General features: G+C 39.7%; 1 protein-coding gene across 2 annotated transcripts in view; it reads right to left on the reverse strand.

Annotated features, from left to right (window-relative positions):
- The window catches only part of RASA3 (RAS p21 protein activator 3), a 288,551-nt gene that overhangs the window by 76,623 nt on the left and 193,199 nt on the right, over window positions 1-18,729 (reverse strand). For both annotated transcript variants that reach the window (XM_089688122.1, XM_089688121.1), the window contains exons 9-10: window positions 12,301-12,405; window positions 6,653-6,806 (exon numbers count right to left, since the gene is read on the reverse strand). In XM_089688122.1, coding sequence (XP_089544248.1) covers window positions 6,653-6,806; window positions 12,301-12,405 — 259 coding nt within the window. The remainder of the gene's footprint in view (window positions 1-6,652; window positions 6,807-12,300; window positions 12,406-18,729) is intronic.

An 18,729-nucleotide genomic window follows, 5' to 3' on the forward strand; every position in this document is an offset into this window, starting at 1 on the left:
TTTACCATGATATACCAAATAACAAAAAAATAAGCAAGGTACAGAAATACTACCTAGGCGCATGGGTACATAATTATGGAAAATGATATTTAGTTATTGGAAATAACTGCACACTGCTCCTAGAGCACGTTAGCGTTTTGCCTGTAGAAGCAACTAATGTTATCCTCTGTGTCCATGCACATTAGGTAGTCTAGAGGCTTTTTTATGCTCAGCGTTTAGAGGCAGAAAAAAAAAACTTCTTCTGTTTTGCGTTTTTGAGAGTGGTTTTGTGGCAGAAAAAAAAACACTAAACGCTAGTCCAAAAACCCCTCAAAATTTATGTTTTTTTAGCCAAGAGCTCTGGCATTTTTTTAAGCCAGTGTGCACAGAGCCTTTGGATCTCATCATTGTTTGAAGCACAATACCAACAATTTAATAAATTACACTGCACAAATATTAACTCTCTTCACCATACTGTTTCCAACATGTCTGCCATAATCAGATATATTAGCAGAAACTGGCTAAACATGAACGTGTGTGACAAGTGTCAATGCAAAAGGCTACAGAATAGCACAAAACACTGACAGATTATAGGAGGAACCTCACCAAGTTTCAGCTAATGCAATGCTAATTGTTTTACTGTTTTGTGACTAATGAGAGCTTAGGTAGTTTCTGAAAGTTAAATTTTTATACAATGAATAATCAAATGATTATACCAGGAACAGGAAGCCCTATATCTAGACCCCAAGTATGTCATTTTGCTTTTTACTACTGCCAAACTAAGGAGATCAAACAAAACTAAAGACGACACACATGACGTAAGCAACAAATGTCAATTAGATTATGATAACTTAGCATTACAGTATGAACAAAGCCACACACTGTCTGTGAGAATGCCAGAATACTTATTACATTAGGGTCACATGTACACTCTTCTGTGTCACCTTAGTTTAGGTCTAGGATATTTGTCCTAAAAAGCTCAAGTTGTCTGATCAAATGAGTCAAGTCCTAATCTGGGCCAGATGCCAACCAGTTGCCCACAGCCCAACACAGCAGGTATGCGCTGCAGCTTGGGGGATCTCACTCATCTCATGGTTCTTTAAAGAAAAAAAAATATCTGCATTTTTGGTGCTTGTTAATATCTACTCCCCCAGTCTGTGATTGAATATTAAAGAAGCAGCACATCACCCGTGCACAGTCCCCTCCGGTAAACAAGTTCAGTGTTGGCCCAACAAACACTGCACAAAATAACGGAGCTCTATCAGAGCTCTAACATTCTATGGTCCCCATCACTCTATTGTGGTTCACTCTGGTGTATTAATACATTAGGGCAGCCCATTCATTATGATTGGGCTACCAATGCACCACAACAGACCAAAAAAATGCAAATGACCCTTTTCTGGTAATGGTATGCACGTTGCAGCAACTCTTGCTAATACATGCCTTGTACTGCATGTTACCTCAATGCAGAAGTCTGAATGGGCCCTAAGTATTGCTCTGCAGTGGATTACAGGATGTTAAAAAATTGATTTAACAAGTTTAAAATAGATTAAATAAATATATTCCCACTGCCCAGCATTAAATGAGGCAGTTGCAGGCTTCTTTTATGTCATAGGCCTGTGTTACAGATTCAGGGGTGTGGACATTTTTGAAAAAAACTACTTGTCCATGGACTAAAACATTTTTGCTTTTTTTTTTATATCATCACATAGGGGACAAATCCCCCTATGTGATGATTTTTGGGTGACAGGTTCTCTTTATTGAGGCATCCAGGGTCTAAAAGACCCTGCATGTGTCCCCTGTGCTCCACTGAATGTAATATAGTGCACATCGCACCACATTACATTCTTTCCTGGATTCCATGACCAGGAATCTCTCAACGGGAACCAGGAAGTGACATAACGTCACTTCCAGGCCAGGACACGAAAGGGAGGCTCTTCTCCCTCCACTCTAGCCGACTGCGGTGAGCCGGTCACAGGCCCGCAGATGGGCAAGCAGAGCCCAGGAGACCTCACTGGGGGAGTGGGGGTCGTTAGGCTGGCACTGTGTGGAAGTAATCGGGTGGCAGCCCAAATGCTTCCACCTGACAGGTGAGCATGCAGCTTGCCTGCAGCAGGACTAAAGGTAGAAAATAACTACCTGCCCAACGACTACATGTCCTGGGCATCGGGAGATAGGACTCGAACATCCCTGAGATTATATGAATATAATGGAAACTAACTACAGTACATACTGTAAATATACGATATTATACAGTATAGGCCTAAGGTTCTTTTCACTAGCAAAAGTTCTTAGGTTGATTTACTAAAGGGGGAGAGATTAATCATTTTTGCAAAGTGAATTCTAAATAAAGATAACCATGGATTGCCAAATCGTCCGAGATTCGATCAATCTATGGGCAGGTTGGTTGTACTGAAGTCAATCCATCGAATGACTTCAGTACAACCAACCTGTTGGATTTTTTTCATGTGATCACTGCTTATGGCTATAGCAGTGATTATTGTGTTCTGCCAGCAGGGAAGGCTCCCCACTGGCAGAACACAATAGCGGTGCAGTAAGGATTCCCACATCAACACTGACTGTGTTGATGGGAAAATCAAGCAATTTTCTTTCCTTCCATCCATGGTGGAAAGAAAGAAAATTGCATAATCTATAGGCTACTTTAGCCTAGTCAATCTTTGAATGCCTAATCATGTGCAGGTAAACGGTAAAAAAAAAAAACAGGATTTTTGTACATGAATGGATGATTGAAGTGAACACAGCTGTATCTCATTTACCAAGTTAAACTTCTTTAGTAAATCAACTCCACTATCTCAGTATACAAGCCATTTTTGTTCTGATTTCCACTTGGCATTACTCCACTAAAATGGCATATTTGTAGCAAATTAACATCTTGCCAACTAACAAGAAATATTAGATACTTAATTTTCTATACAAGGAAATTATAGAACACACTGCGCATAAGGGTGAAAACAGGGGGCTTCCTCTTTTTTTTTTTTTTTTAATAGGAAGGCTGGGGTGTGTCAATTTCACACATGAACACATAACTGTTTGTTTTTCTGCTCATCACAAGATTCAATCAGTTTAGAAACCACAAGAGTCACCTTTTAACGGATGTATGGTCAGAACAAGAAAACCAACACCCTATTTCTTGCACATCTATGCGTAACACAGGGATTTAAGTAGTAAAACTGAAAGAGTAAACCGATACAAACCATCGTTCAGGTGTTCTGAGAAAAAATGCTGGGGAAAATATTTCAGAACAAATGTCCCTCATATTATTTAAACATTAAATATTTTTTTAATATATACGGTTTATCTATGCATATTGATGTACAAAGTCCATTCACTCGACTGAACAATGTAGTACAATATGTGAATATAGAAACAACTGGCGGAAGAGGTAAAATTGGTCTAGAAACTGAATTGGGATGACATTTGAGTGTGGTTCATCAAGGCTTCCAACCAAATAGACAGTTGATTTATTTTTATTGTAAAAAAGAAAAGTAATACAATAGCGCCAACAGATACAACTTAATCTTTACCAGGCATCCCTTGACCGAAAAACTGAAGGAGCCAGGTGGAAAATTGTTGGCTGAACAATGGCTGCATCCAATGAATGGGCTGTCGTTTCGAAGCAAACGCGGCTCGCAGAGCCACAATAGAGCAAACCTAGCCTAAAACTAAAATATATATATATATCTCAAAAAAATTAAAGGAACACTTTGAAAACACAACAGCTCTCAATGGGGAAAAATATCATGCTGGATAGCTATACTGATATGGACTGGGTAATGTGTTAGGAATGTAAGGATGTTTCATCATTTGATGGAAATGAACATTATCAACCTACAGAGGACTGAATTCAAAGACACCCTGACAATCAAAGTGAAAAAATTATGCAGCAGGCTAGTCCATTTTGCTGAAATTTCACTGCAGAAACTCAAAATGGTACTCAGTAGTTTGTATGGCCCCCACGTGCTTGTATGCATACCTGACAACCTAGGGGCATGCTCCTATAAGACGACAAAGGTGTCCTGGGGTATTACCTCCCAGATCTGGACAAGGGTATCACTGAGTTCCTGGACAGTCTGCGGTGCAACCTGGTGGCACTGGATGGATCGAAACATGATATCCCAGAGGTGTTCTATTGGATTGAGGTCAGTGTGTTTGACCATTCTTCCAGAAGCGCATTTGTGAGGTCAGGCACTGATGTCGGACGAGAAGGCCTGGCTCGCAGTCTTCACTCTAATTCATCCCAAAGGTGTTCTATCAGGTTGAGATCAGGACACTTGCTTTGTGCACTGCTGCGCAGTCATGTTGGAACAGAAAGGGGTCATCCCCAAACTGTTCCCACAAAGTTGGGAACATGAAATTGTCCAAAATGTCTTGGTATGCTGATGCCTTAAGAGTTCCCTTCACTGTAACTAAGGAGCCAAGCCCAACCTCCGAAAAACAAAGGCACACCATAATCCCCCCTCCACCAAACTTTACACTTGGCACAATGCAGTTATGCAAATACCGTTCTCCTGGCAACCGCCAAACCCAGACACGTCCATCAGATTGCCAGACAGAGAAGTGTCATTTGTCACACCAGAGAACACGCCTCCACTGCTCTAGAGTCCAGTGGCGGCGTGCTTTATACCACGGCATCTGACGCTTTGCATTGCACTTGATGATGTAAGGCTTGGATGCAGTGGCTTGGCCATGGAAAGCCATTCCATGAAGCTCTCTACACACTGTTATTGTGCTAATCTGAAGGCCACACAAAGTTAGCAGGTCTTTAGCTATTGACTCTGCAGACAGCGACTTCTGCGCACTGTGCGTTTCAGCATGCGCTGACCCCCGCTCTGTCATTATATGTCGCCGACCACTTCGTGGCTGAGTTGCTGTTATTCCCAGTTGCTGCCACTTTGTTATAATACCACTAACAGTTGACTGTGGCATATTTAGTAGCAAGGAAATTTCATGGATGGACTTATTGCACAGGTGGCAACCTATCACAGTACCACGCTTGAATTCACTGAGCTCCTGAGGGCGACCCATTCTTTCACAAATGTTTGTAGAAGCAGTCTGCATGCCTAGGTGCTTGATTTTATACACCTGTGGCCATTGAGGTTATTGGAACAAATGAATCCAATGATTTGTATGGGTGTCCCAATTCTTTTGGCAATATAGTGTGTGTGTAATATATATATATATATATACACATACATACACTCACCGGCCACTTTATTAGGTACACCTTGCTAGAACTGGGTTGGACCCCCTTGTGCCTTCAGAACTGCCTTAATTCTTTGTGTCATAGATTCAACAAGGTGTTAGAAACCTTCCTCAGAGATTGTGATCCATATTGACATGAATTACTGTTGCCTTTCTATCATCTTGAACTAGTCTGCCCATTTTTCTCTGACATCAACAAGGCATTTTCACCCACACAACTGCCACTCACTGGATATTTTCTCTTTTTTGGACCATTCTCTGCAAACCCTAGAGATAGTTGTGTGTGAAAATCCCAGTAGATCAGCAGGTTTTGAAATACTCACACCAGCCCGTCTGGCACCAACAACCACGTTCAAAGTCCCTTAAATCCCCTTTCTTCCACATTTTGATGCTTTGTTTCAACTTCAGCAAGTATGTATATATATATATATATATATATATATATATATATATATCTTTGACTGGTACAACTCCACAGCTATGCTGAGTCGAAGTAATGAACCACACAAGAAAATGAAGTCCACAAGTGTAGTAAAGGAAATGGGAAGTCTACTCAAAAAGTGTGTACAGCAGTGAGAGCATCTTAACATGTAGTTTTTTCAGTTGGTGTAGCACTAACTGCACCAAAGCATATTCACTGCTGTATCTCTGAGTAAACGTTTCTTTTCCTTCACTATGTTTATTGACTCTGTTTTCTTGTAACTTTTCTTGTAACTTTTGTTTCTGTGAAGAGTATTAGGACAAAGCCACATGGCAGCGTACTACTAGCAAAAGATGGGGAGCTCACTAAGCATAAAGTAGACAGTTTTGCATTAATTGTTAAATGAAAAAAAAACAGTTATTAATATAGGTTCTTCATGGTTTCCTCTATACATATAATTCTATAAGTTCAGACTGTGTGCTCCTTCACACATAAACCAGCTAGTTACAACCCAACTATACTTCTACAATCCTTAGCTCTAATCTGTATGCAAGATTCCTTGTGAACTGTCTTGGTATGATTGTTTAGGCCTCATGTACACTGGATGTTTTTGCAGCTGCTTCTAGGGGCGTCAGGCGTATTTTATTCCCTGTCTCTAAACCCCCCAGCATGTTAGCCCATGTGTCCATGCAGACACAGGCTCTTAGCAGCATTTAGTGTTACCATCAGGGGCTTTTAAACGCATGTAAATGTGTCTAAATGCTTCTAAACACTTGTTAACTCTAGGCGCATTTAACGTTTGAGCATTAATGCATTTCAATTGTCAGAATAAAATTAATATTCTGGCCAATTAAAGGAATTACACCCAAGCGCTTGACTCCTGTTAATGCGCCTAAATGCTCGTAAAAGTGTTCGACACTTTTACAAGCATCAGGTGTTTTTTCTGCCAAAATGCTGCTGCCAGTAGGAATTTGCAAAAAAGGCCTTATACATGACATACTGATTGTTTTTACGTCTAATCTATCTTACCTCAACATCTCCAGATTTTAACAAAAGGTCTCGGAGAGGGTTGTAGTATTCACTAGAAAACACATGATCTTCTGTGTAAACCACATTTAATCTTAACGACCCAAGATCCTCTGGTTTTCCTGATTTGCCATTGTCTCTTGGCTGAAGCAGGTACCTGGTTGATACAAAGTAAAGAAGTAAAGAAGGGATTAAAAACACCATTTCAGTCTTTGCAGATGACACCAAGCTGTGCAGTGGAATAACGTCCTTAAAGGATGTTTTCAATTTACAAGCCAACCTCAATGCACTGTTTAATTGGGCAACCATGTGGCAAATGAGGTTTAATGTAGATAAATGTAAGGTTATGCACTTGGGGGCTAAGAATATGCATGTATCATACATACTGGGGGGGTACAACTGGGGGAATCAATGGTGGAGAAGGATCTGGGAGTTCTGGTAGATCACAAGCTTAATAATGGCATGCAATGCCAAGCTGCGGTTCATAAAGCGAGCAAAATCCTCCCTTGTATTAAAAGAGGTATAGACTTCAGAGAGAGAGATATCATATTACCCTGTACAAATCATTAGTAACACCTCATCTGGAATATGCAGTTCAGTTTTGGGCACCAATTCACAAAAAGAACATTGGGGAACTGGAGAAAGTACAGAGAAGGGCAACCAAACTGATAAGAGGCATGGAGGAGCTCAGCTATGAGGAAGGATTAAAGGAACTGAATTTATTCTCTCTTGAGAAGAGGAGATTATGGGGGAATATGATCAACATGTATAAATACATCAGTGGTTCATAGAGTGAACTCGGTGTAGAGTTATTCATCCCGAGGTCATCACAGAGGACAAGGGGGCACTCTTTACGTCTGGAGGAAAAGAAATGTAATCTCCAAACACGAAAAGGCTTCTTCACAGTAAGAGCAGTGAAAATGTGGAATAGACTCCCTCAAGAGTTGGTTCTGGCCAGCTCAGTGGATTGCTTTAAAAAAGGCCTGGATTCTTTCCTAGATACACAGAATATAACTGGATATAACATGTATAGGTAAAGTTGATCCAGGGAATATCCGATTGCCTCTCGGGGGATCAGAAAGGGATTTTTTAGTAAATTGGCTTATGCTTTGCTGGGTCTTTTGTCCTTCCTTTGGATCAACTATGGGTGTAGGATTATAACTTTTTTTTTTTTATGGTTGAACTGGATGGACTTTTGTCTTTTTTCAGCCAGACTAATTATGTAAGGGACTGTTTTTTTTTTAATCTGCAAGTGGTGAATAATAAGGAGCTTTTTCTAAAATAAGATAATATTTTTAGGACAATCAGTTTATTTCAACCAACACCATGCAGCATTAATAAATGCTAATTACACAGAGAAACTAAATCCCAAAATAAGGCCCTGATTCCTGAAATGACATCCTTAGACAGAATCATAGAAAATGTTAAATAGAACACAGTTCAATGCAGTTTGATATATGTCTGTCAGTAATTTATCTGCAGCATCTGTACTGAGTGACGCATACTGGCTACACCCAATAACAATTTCTGACGACAAAGAATTACATAATCTGTAAAAAGGAAACAAGTACAAATCTTCGTCACTGTCTGATCTATATTTAGGGAGCAGCTTGATCTACTGTAGTAAGATTAATTAGAGAATTACATGGTGTCCTGCTCTAAGAAAACTGGAATGTTGGCGTCTCACATTGAGGTGTCCTTTACAAATGCTATATAGTGAGAGCACAAGCAGTAACATGTGCAAGACATTTGAATCAATGAAAAATATCAAGGTATTAGAGATACTAAGCATGCCCAGGAGCTAAGGCACATAACTAGTGGAAGGTTTTATTGAAAATGATAGAACGAATCGTCACCTGGGTGTACTGTGTACTGTTTCCACTCCAACAACTCCTGACATGTCTACACACTGCTAAATGAACACTGAACCTGATTTTCTATTGTCCTTTTACCTACATCCCAAACAGAAAGTGAGGAAAAGTGCAGGTATTATATAATCCACTACTATAAAAGCTGCTGCTCCTTCAAAATATTGAAATTTTGTAAAATATTACGCAAAAGAGAATTGGACATTTATAATTAGTCCAAAGCAGTTCCTGCATACAATGAAAAATCTGCCCAATGCAACATGGTAGAAGTACAGTTATAGAGCAAAAATAAACTCGCACAATGTACATACACACATACACAGAAAAATCAAAGCTTACTTCCAGTGTCATTAGAAATCCTTTCACTCCCATGCACATGCAAAAAAAAACAGATAGCAAAGAACAGTGTGCTCATGAAATATGTCTTTGTTTAGTGAAAATACTTATTAAAAAGGTACTGAGAAGAATAAATGAATACATTTCTTATAGAAGCCACAATCAGGTTAAAACAGGCACGATCGGGTTCATAAATCCTTTACACGTACCTTCAAATGCTGACTACAGCTAACATTGGATAATATTGTGAAGATATGTGTGAAAGATTTATGAATCTGGCCTGATCGTGCCTGTTTCAGCTGATTGTGGATTGCATACACGATTTATTCCTTTCTTCTTGTACCTTTTTTACAAGTATTTCCAGTAAATAAAGGCATATTTCACCAGGACAAGGCAGTTTGTCCATTTTTTAGTTTATTATGTATAACACACCTCCTTGTATGTGTTTTGAGCTACCTATTCTCAGATAACTGTTCTATTGTGGTCTTTTGTGTGAAGACCCTGACAGTTGCTGCTGGCACCATGGAAATCAGTTTTGAACCCTGTGCACATGCTCTCTTGCCAGATAATCAAATTTCAACCAGTCTTCCCATAGGTTTATATGTGCATATAATGTATTTTATGGGTCATATATTCAAGTAAAAGTCACCCTTCTGTAGAGATTAAAATGTCCTGAGACTTCTGCTGGGTGCTGCCATCTTGGATGTGATTTCAGCAGACTCAGAGTTGTCACTTAAAAGTGAAACTAAAGGCAGAGATACTCACCTTTCCATTGGTCCCTCCTGCACCGGCATCTTCTCCTGTATGCCGTTTTCAGGCCTCTTCATTGGCTGGCATGGAACAACGTCCCTGTTGCACATGCGCAGCAGCTAGTCATCTCGGCACACAAGATCAAGCTGACCACTGTAAGCTGAGCTGCGCATGCACAGCTTGGACTTACATTCCAGGGATCGCTGTGATCAGGCAGGGATGTGTAGTTTATTACAGAAAAGACACTGGGGGAGATTTACTAAAACTGTTGCACACAGAATATGGTGTAGCCTTGCATAGTAACCAATCAGCTTCTAGGTGTTATTGGCAAAGCTTAATTAAATAAGCTGAAGTTAGAAGCTGATTGGTTACCATTAACAACTGCACCAGATTCTGTGTACACCAGCTTTAGTAAATCTCCCCAATTGTGCAACAAAAACCTTGCCTGCTTGCAGTGACTATTTCAACACTCCCATAAGAAGAATGAAGTACAAGAAGGGACAGGGCTGTGCTAGAGAATAGACTCTCTAGTTTAAAATGTATAATAAAGATTGCAAGTAAGAAATAAAATGTTTTATATTTCTATGCTTTTATCTAAATATAAAAAAACTTTAATAAGACAATAAGAAGGATACTATTAGTAGCCATCCTTTTAATATTACTAGTTACCTGCTGTTTATCCAAAGGCTTCAATATTTCCTGAGTCACTCAACACATATGCAGATTAAACATTCTGACTCGCCTCCTCCTTTCCGCATTCTTGTTCCAACTGGATGACTCAGAAAGCATTGATGGCAGAGACAGCCAGGCACCTTGGCATTTTCAGAAAGAGTTCAACAATGACAGCCTTCATCTTGACTCATAACAGGCTTTGTACAAATTTTCTTCAGCACACATTATACAAAATGAAGGATGATCCAGGTCTTCATGCAGTAAAATACATACATGTAAATACAGGGGTTCGACAAAATTATGGAAATACCAGGTAAAAGAACAAAATTGTTACCTAATATGGTGTGGGACCGCCTTTGGCATCCAAGACGGCCTGAGGAATTGACAAATACAAGTCTTGGATGGTGGATAATAGAATCTGATACCACTCTTCATTCAAAAATCATTCCAGTTCTCACAGAGATGCTGAAGACGGAAAATAAGCCTGAACCTTGTTCTCCAAAACTGACCATAGTGGCTCTATGATATTGAGGTCCACCGACTGTGGCGCTCAGAGAAGGTGCAAGACTTTCTCTGCATGTTCGTCAAAGCAGGATTTGACAACACCAGCTGTGTGAATCGGAGTATTATTGTCTTGGTAAATTACACTGTCTTCGGGAAACAATGTCTGCACTATGGGGTGCACATGGTTGAACAAAATTTGTACACAGTCACTGGCAGTGACTACCTTTCAAAGTAATTGCAGGGCCTTCAGAATACCAAGATAAGGCTGCCCAAACCATGATTGTGCCACCATACCGTTGGCACAGGACAGTCCTGGTCATAAGCTTGGGATCGTGTTTGCTACACGTAATTACCTCCAGTGGTTGGGGACAGTGAGATCCTGAATTCATCAGACCATATTGCAGTCTTCCATTTATTAACAGTCCACAATTTATGGATGTTGCACCACTCTCCCCTCTTCTGAGCGTTAATATTGGTTTCTAGTGGTTTGACAATAGCAGCTAGCCCATGAATGTTATGCTTATGGAGTTCTCTCCTCACAGTTTTTGTGGACATGGGCTTTGGGAGACTGAGATTGACCTCTATAGTCACTTTTGCAGCAGTTGCTTTCTTCAGCACAATGTCCTTTTGTCTCTTTTGGTCAGTTGACCATGTTGACCGCGCTTATGCTTATCAGACGACGGAAACTGTATATGCCATCATAGACATTGACACTGAATCTCATCAACTTCAGTCACAGAGGCACCAGCTAAGTGGGCACCAACAATTTTCCCTTTTTGAAATTCAGTAAGCTCTGACCTGACTCTGTATTACTAGCAGTGCATGCAGTGAATGATGAAAGTGAGGCTTCCCACCTGTTAGCTAGGTATCCCATCACACAGTGGAAGCACAAGAATGTTACATCACTTTTAACGTGAAACATGTTGTCACTTTCACAAATCATGAGGTGTTTCCATATTTTTGTCCATCCCCTGTATATCCTAAGGGCTCGTTCAGACAGGCGCTTACACTCACATTCGTGTATGGATACCTTGTTTGTATGGCTTCAGCCACCAGGTGCTGCATGAAGATAGCCCATGCATGTCTTTTGAGATGCACTGACTGCACGGATACAGCTGCTTGTCCCAATCTGACAGCCATGCCAATCTGGGTGAGTTGCTGTCAGACTGGGACAAGCGGCTAGCTGGGCAAATCGGGCTAAAGACCTTGCTTTGGTCTTGATGACATCAGGACCCTAGACTCCTGAAGAGTTGGGAAATGAACCTGCAGACACTGGCCTAGCTGTGGGAAGGAGTAGAGGATCAGGTAAGTAAAATGTCTTGTTTTGTTCCCCTACAACAAAACAAACAACCTTAACCCTTGCAGTGCAGGCACAGTTTCACTGTAAGGGATAATTTTTTTTATTTGCCTGGAGTTAGGCATTAAACGTATATAGAAAAGACAAAACAGAAAAGTTTGACTTATGTTAATTTAAAAAGAATTCTGAGATACAAACATCACACAATAGATATAATTATATACCATGCATCATAGCAGCTGGACTGTCGTAAGACCTTTAATGGAATTTTAAGCTCTCCAAGAAATTCATCTCCAAACTTTAGGTTACTCGCATTCCATAGGTCAACTCTGCAAATGATAGATTACAAAAAACTTCTTAATAGCTGATATTGACAAATTTTATTTTCAGACAGGGGAACATACATATATAAATTGTAGCTACGCACATGAACCAATCAGATTGCCTCTGTCCTCAGTTTCTATTAGCCAGAATAAGGGCCTGTGTCTAGGCTTTAGGCTTTGTCGGTAAGCTTGCTTTTGATATCTGTTTGCAACGCTTTTAAGACCCCTGACCTATCTAAATACATAAATGGTGATATAATAAATTCTCATAAATCTTCAAAGATCACAGCAAAAACTTTAAAGTGGGTTTTTTGCAGGTAAGCACCAGCTGTATTCTACATAAGGCGGCGAGCAGGCTGCAGCCATAGAAAGTACTAGGGAAAGCTAAGAATTTGGTGGTTTTTGCTGCGAACTTTGAAGATGAATGTCTTCAAAATGTCTAAAGCTACAGAGGTAAATGTTTTAAGGTGTTTGGAATTTGTGAAATACTTCAGCGTGCATGATCTGGGGACAGGTTCACTTTAAAGTTGAGTAGCAGAGACCTAAGCTCTCCAAAGTCTCCAAAGAGGAAAAGATTTAAAAATCACCCAGAGATATGACCCATATATTCGCCATTAGAGAAAGAAGACAAACCAAATAACAGTTTTCAGAACTGTTAAAAAATAAATAAATAAATAAATTAATTAATTAATTAATTAATTAATTAATTAATTAAAACCTGACTTTAATACAGAGCACACATAAATGAACAGTTGTTGATAATAGGAAAATCAGAGCCTATACCATGACATAAAAAATACTTCAAGCACAAACTTGAAAGCACAGATGGCTGGCAAAGTTCCAAACTGACATCACCTCTTATAGATTATGCCAGCTGCGTATAGTCAGTCAGTATATAACTCTGTTCCAGGGTTTTTGAATAAACCTTTAGTTTCTTTATGACAATATGCACATTTGTGAAAAAAAAATCAAGCCATATGTTGCATAGATTGTTGATGACAGACAGACATTTATTATGACTAAAAATAACTGGTATATGTTGTGAGATACACAGTGTTTCTTTAGGACACATTTTCAACTATTCCGTGAAATGTAACAAAGCTACCTTGCACCCAATAAATGTTCTAGTATCATTTTATTGCAGTGACGCCTAAAACAAAACTTTTTTTCATTTTGGATAGAGTAAGGGAGGGTAATGACCCCTGCCAGTTTATTTTTTGCCATTTGTGTCCCATTGGGGAGATTTCCCTTCACTTCCTAATTCATAGCCAAAACAGGAAGTGAGAGGAAATCCCTGCAAACTAAGGGAATTCTATTGGACTTCCAGGTAATCAAAACTTGTTTCTCTGTTGGAAGATCTCCCCTCTATTACTTTTCTGAGGACAACCCAAATTTTGGGATTTTCTTTTACTTTCAGCGATAATGGTAAACAGGACAAATAGAGAGAGTGAATCTCCATAATGGGGGCACAAACAGCAAAAAAAAGTAACAGGTGTTCTTTTTTTTTAATTATTATATTTTTTTCTTTCTTTTTTTCCAATACATTATCCCTACTGCCTCTTCTCCCATCCTCCTCCCGCATCACCCTCTCTTCTCCTCCTCTTCTCCTTCAGTTCCTCTATGTTACATGTATTCGCACTCTCTCTTCTCTTCTTATTCGTCTTTACCTCTTCCCTTCGCTACCACGTCTCCCGGGTTACCTTTCCCTCTATTTTACACTCCCATCAGTTCTACATATCTTTTTGAGGTTTTAAATTCACACCATCCTCTCAAAGTTCTTGAAATTTTTCCATTTTAACCTCTTCACTGTGACATAATTCCTCCATCCTATAAATATACTCTTCCCTATATAACCAATCCTTTACTCTTGTCTCCTGGGCCCACCAAAATTTGGGATCAATCCCTTTCCCACATTTAAAAAATAAAAAGTCATCGTATTCTTATACTGTTTCACTGTTAACTCAGTATTATGAAATAAACAAGCCCATAGGTCTTTTGAGACTTTAATTCCCAAATCTCTTGTATTTGTTGTACTATATCCTGCCAAATCTCCTGTATCCTAGGGCCTTCCCACCATAAGTGTGCTATAGTTCCATTTATCCCACATTCTCTCCAACAAAGTGGTGAGTAATCTGGTTGTTGTTCATGTGCCACACTATGTAATGTTGCCAAACATTTATAATTATTTTCTACAATTTTCATATCCATCGCCCCATGTGCTAAATTAAATATTTTCCTTTTTTGTTATTCATTTAGTTGTGTTCCAAGAAATCTCCCATTTCTCCAAAAACAACAGAGAGATAGGTCCGGATATTTTAGTAAATATTTTATATATACGAGAATTACTGTATTTCTGTGTAGTACCCGAACTCAGCATCTGTTCAAATGGATGCAGGTCCTTTACTGTTTGTGGGAGTGCCATTACAAGGTGTCTTAATTGAAAATATTGCCACTCATCTAATACATGAAATAAATCCTTTTTGTGTTTCAATTCTTGAAAAAAGAATATTTCCCTCTCCTTCATAATATGCTTTAACTCTGCATTTCCATCTTTTATCCATTTTCCTGATAAATCTTCTTTCCCAGGTGCAAAAAAACTTGCTCCTAATGGTGCCTCACTTAGTGTGCTTTCTATTTTACCCAACTTTTCCTTCATGCATTATATACCCAATCTACTACTTCTGATAATATTACAACTAAAGTGTGTTCTAATCTATCTCCACATTATCCAAAACTAAAAAAAAAAGTTTTGCCTTTAGTTGTACTGTAAGCAAAGGATTGTATTTTTATCATTTCTAGGTAATCAACATGCATTTCTGGTAAAGGGAGGGCAGGTACTGTCCAGTCACCCGGATTCTTACAATTAAACTAATGGACTATATTTTCAGAAAGTTAGTGTCCAATTGCTTTGAGGTGTATCGGTCTATTTTGGCAATAGATAAACCTTGAAGCACAGAAGGTAGTACTGAAGTGAAAGTGAGGCATCTGGGATAGTAAGCATATAAGTATAGTAAGTCACAAGGGCAAGTGTCCCGCCCGGCCGTCAATCTGCTATAGGCCAGGCGGGACACTTGCCGTTGTGACTGGGCATCAGCGGCGCAATCTGTCACTGGCTGTGTCCACGGGACACAGCCGATGACATATCACTACACCGGCCCATTGCCAGTGTCATGTGACTGCTGTGACATTTCACAGCAGATCTCATATCAATTGTATACAATGGATGGCTTCCTGTCATGCCATCCATTGTATACAATTATGTTGTTAGCTGTGACTGGTCACATGATACAAACAGGGCCAATCACAGCCTATCTGTATCATGTGATCAGCTTTGCCAAATCACAGCTAATCACAACAAAAGAATCAGTTTAATTCAGTAACAATGATTTCAAATATCAATGAAATACATTGGTATTAGCAATCATAATGTGTTAAAAAAAATCCTGATCACTTGCCCAGAGTAGTTCAATGTTACTATGGTAACATTGTATTGCTTTGATCACAGTGTGCTGAAAAATAAAATAGTAAAAAAAAGAAATACATTTAATGAAAAATAAAAAAAAATTAAAAACATTTGAAAAAAAAAATACAAATTAAATTATTATTATTATTATTTTCACCAAAGAAATGTAGCAGAATACATTTTGACCTAAATTTATGAAGAAATGTTATTTATTTGCAAACTTTTATAACAAAGAAAAGTGTGGGTTTTTTTCAAGTTTCAGGTGTTTTTTGTTTTATTTAGCAAAAAATAAAAAACTCAGTGGTGATTAAATACCAGCAAAAGAAAGCTCTATTTGTTTGAAAAAAAATGATAAAAATGTCATATGTGTACAGTGTTGCATGACTGCGCAATTGTCATTCAAAGTGCAACAGCGCTGAAAGCTGAAAATTGGCCTGGGCAGGAAGGGGGTAAAAGTGCCCGGTATTGAAGTGGTTAAGCAATACCTACTGCTCTAATAGATATAACAGGTGATAATATATTATATACAAAATTTTAACCCAAGTTAATTTTAAATACTCAGGCATCAAAACGAAAGATGATAATCATTTGTCAGTCAAACAAAAAGTTTTCTCATTACTTTGTAAGAATCTTCCACTGCTATAAGAATTCCTACTGTGCTTCTTTTCCTTATACAATACTAAGACTGATCAACTGGTAATAGGTACACCTTTCCATTCTCAGTTATTTAAATACTGATAAATAGGAAAAATGCAAAAAAACTTGTGCTATAGATTAAAAAATAGTAGTCCTAGATTGTTAGCTCCAAGGAGCAGGGCCCTCCTTTCCCTCTTGTATTGTTACTGTATTGTCTCCCGTTATATTGTGAAGCGCTGAGCAAACTGTTGGCGCTATATAAACCCTGTATAATAATAATAGTAGTCAATACTGGTGCTGCTGTTCAAGTGTTAACCACTAACAAGTGAAAAATAAATTATAACAGCGCTTAACAGTGAACAGAAATAAATTATAAATTGTCCATTAACATCCTATATATAGTGCAGTTTTTCCACTTCTATATTGAATCCTTCTTAATAAAGTGCTCCGTGCTCTACAAACCATAAAGTGACTTTGTGCTAAAAACACACAACGTAATCTGTGCCCCCTCCTTTGACCACACACACCAAATAAGGTGGACTCCCTGCTGTTAGCATAAGAGTCCAGTGAGCTCCTTCTGGTGAGGAATGCTTCCTTTGTTCCACTCTATGTTGTTCTCCACTGTCCTTTAGTTCCATGGACCGGATGTGGCATCACCGAAAACTGGAAGCTCCTTCCATTACGTTTCACCCCTCTCTGAAGATGTCCAGTGGGAGGGGCAAAATGCGTTAGAGAGAGCTTCCAGTTTCTGGTGATATCACATCCGGTCCGTGGAAGGCATGTATACCAGTGGTGTTCCTGGACTATGATTCAGCTGCCTTACCAGGTTTACCTTTTGTTCAAAGCAGATTTTTGATTTTATAGATTTTTTTTTAAACACAGTTTGAAAGCACACAGCAGCAGCAATTAGGTGTGCTTGCAAACAGACCTCATATGATCACCATGATTGGCTGTCAAGATGATCACATGACCAGGAATGGCACTAATTGGTTCCTGGTTAACAAAGGCTGCTAGTTTCAGCCTGGTTTCAGCTTAGTCTACAGATTGTGGGTGTTTGGGCTCGGCCCTAAGGCATAAAAGAATAAAGATTTAACCACTAGCCTACAGGGCACTTATACCCCCTTCCTGCCCAGGCCAATTTCCAGCTTTCAGCGCTGTTGCACTTTGAATGGCAATTGCGCGGTCATGCAACATTGTACCCATATGACATTTTTATCATTTTTTGTGACAGAGCTTCATTTTGGTGGTAATCACCTCTGGGTTTTTTATTTTTTCTTAAACAAACCAAAAACAACTGAACATTTTGAAAAAAAAAGTTTTTTTCTTAGTTTTTGTTATAAAATTTTGTAATTTTTCTCCTTCACTGATGTGCGCTAATGAGGCTGCAGTGATGGGCACTAATAGGCTGCAGTGATGGGCACTGATGAGGAGGCACTAGTAGGTGCCACTGATGGGCATTGGCAGGCATCACTGATGGGCACTGAAAGGCAGCATTCATACAGTATGCGGCACTGATAGGAGGCACTGACTGGCAATGATAGGCGGCACTGACTGGCACTGTTAGGTGGCACTGACTGGCACTGATAGGCGGTACTGATGCACACTGATAGGTGGCACTGACTGGCACTGATAGGCGGCACTGACTGGCACTGATAGACGGCACTGATTGGCAGCACTGATAGGTGGCACTGACTGGCATTGATAGGTGGCACTGATTGGCAGCACTGATAGGTGGCACTGACTGGCACTGATAGGCGGCACTGATTGGCAGCACTGATAGGTGGCACTGACTGGCATTGATAGGTGGCACTGACTGGCACTGATGTGTGACACTGAAAGGCAGCTCAGATGTGCACTGATATGTGGCATTGATGTGGCACTGATGGACAATGAAATGTGGCACTGATGGGCACTGGCAGGTGGCATGGATGAGCACTGAGAGCTGGCACTGATGTACACTGACAGGTGGCGCTGCTGGGGCTACACAGATCATCAGGGCACACTGATCATCAGTGCTCTGATGATCTGTGTACATGTCCTCTCCGAGGAATGCTGATTACCGGCTCTCCTCTCCTCACAAGTTGTCAGCGTGACAGCTCGTGGTGAGAGAAATGCAGATGACCGGCATTTCCCTGTTTACATGTGATCAGCTGTGAGTGGACACAGCTGATCACATGACCGAGCCGACATCTTCGGCTCTTTTCGTGGATCGGTGATCCGCTGTGTCCGAG

This window comes from Staurois parvus, unplaced genomic scaffold (assembly GCF_062004578.1).
Source record: "Staurois parvus isolate SC_StPar_1 unplaced genomic scaffold, SC_StPar_1.0 ptg000446l, whole genome shotgun sequence".
NCBI classification, from domain to species: domain Eukaryota; kingdom Metazoa; phylum Chordata; class Amphibia; order Anura; family Ranidae; genus Staurois; species Staurois parvus.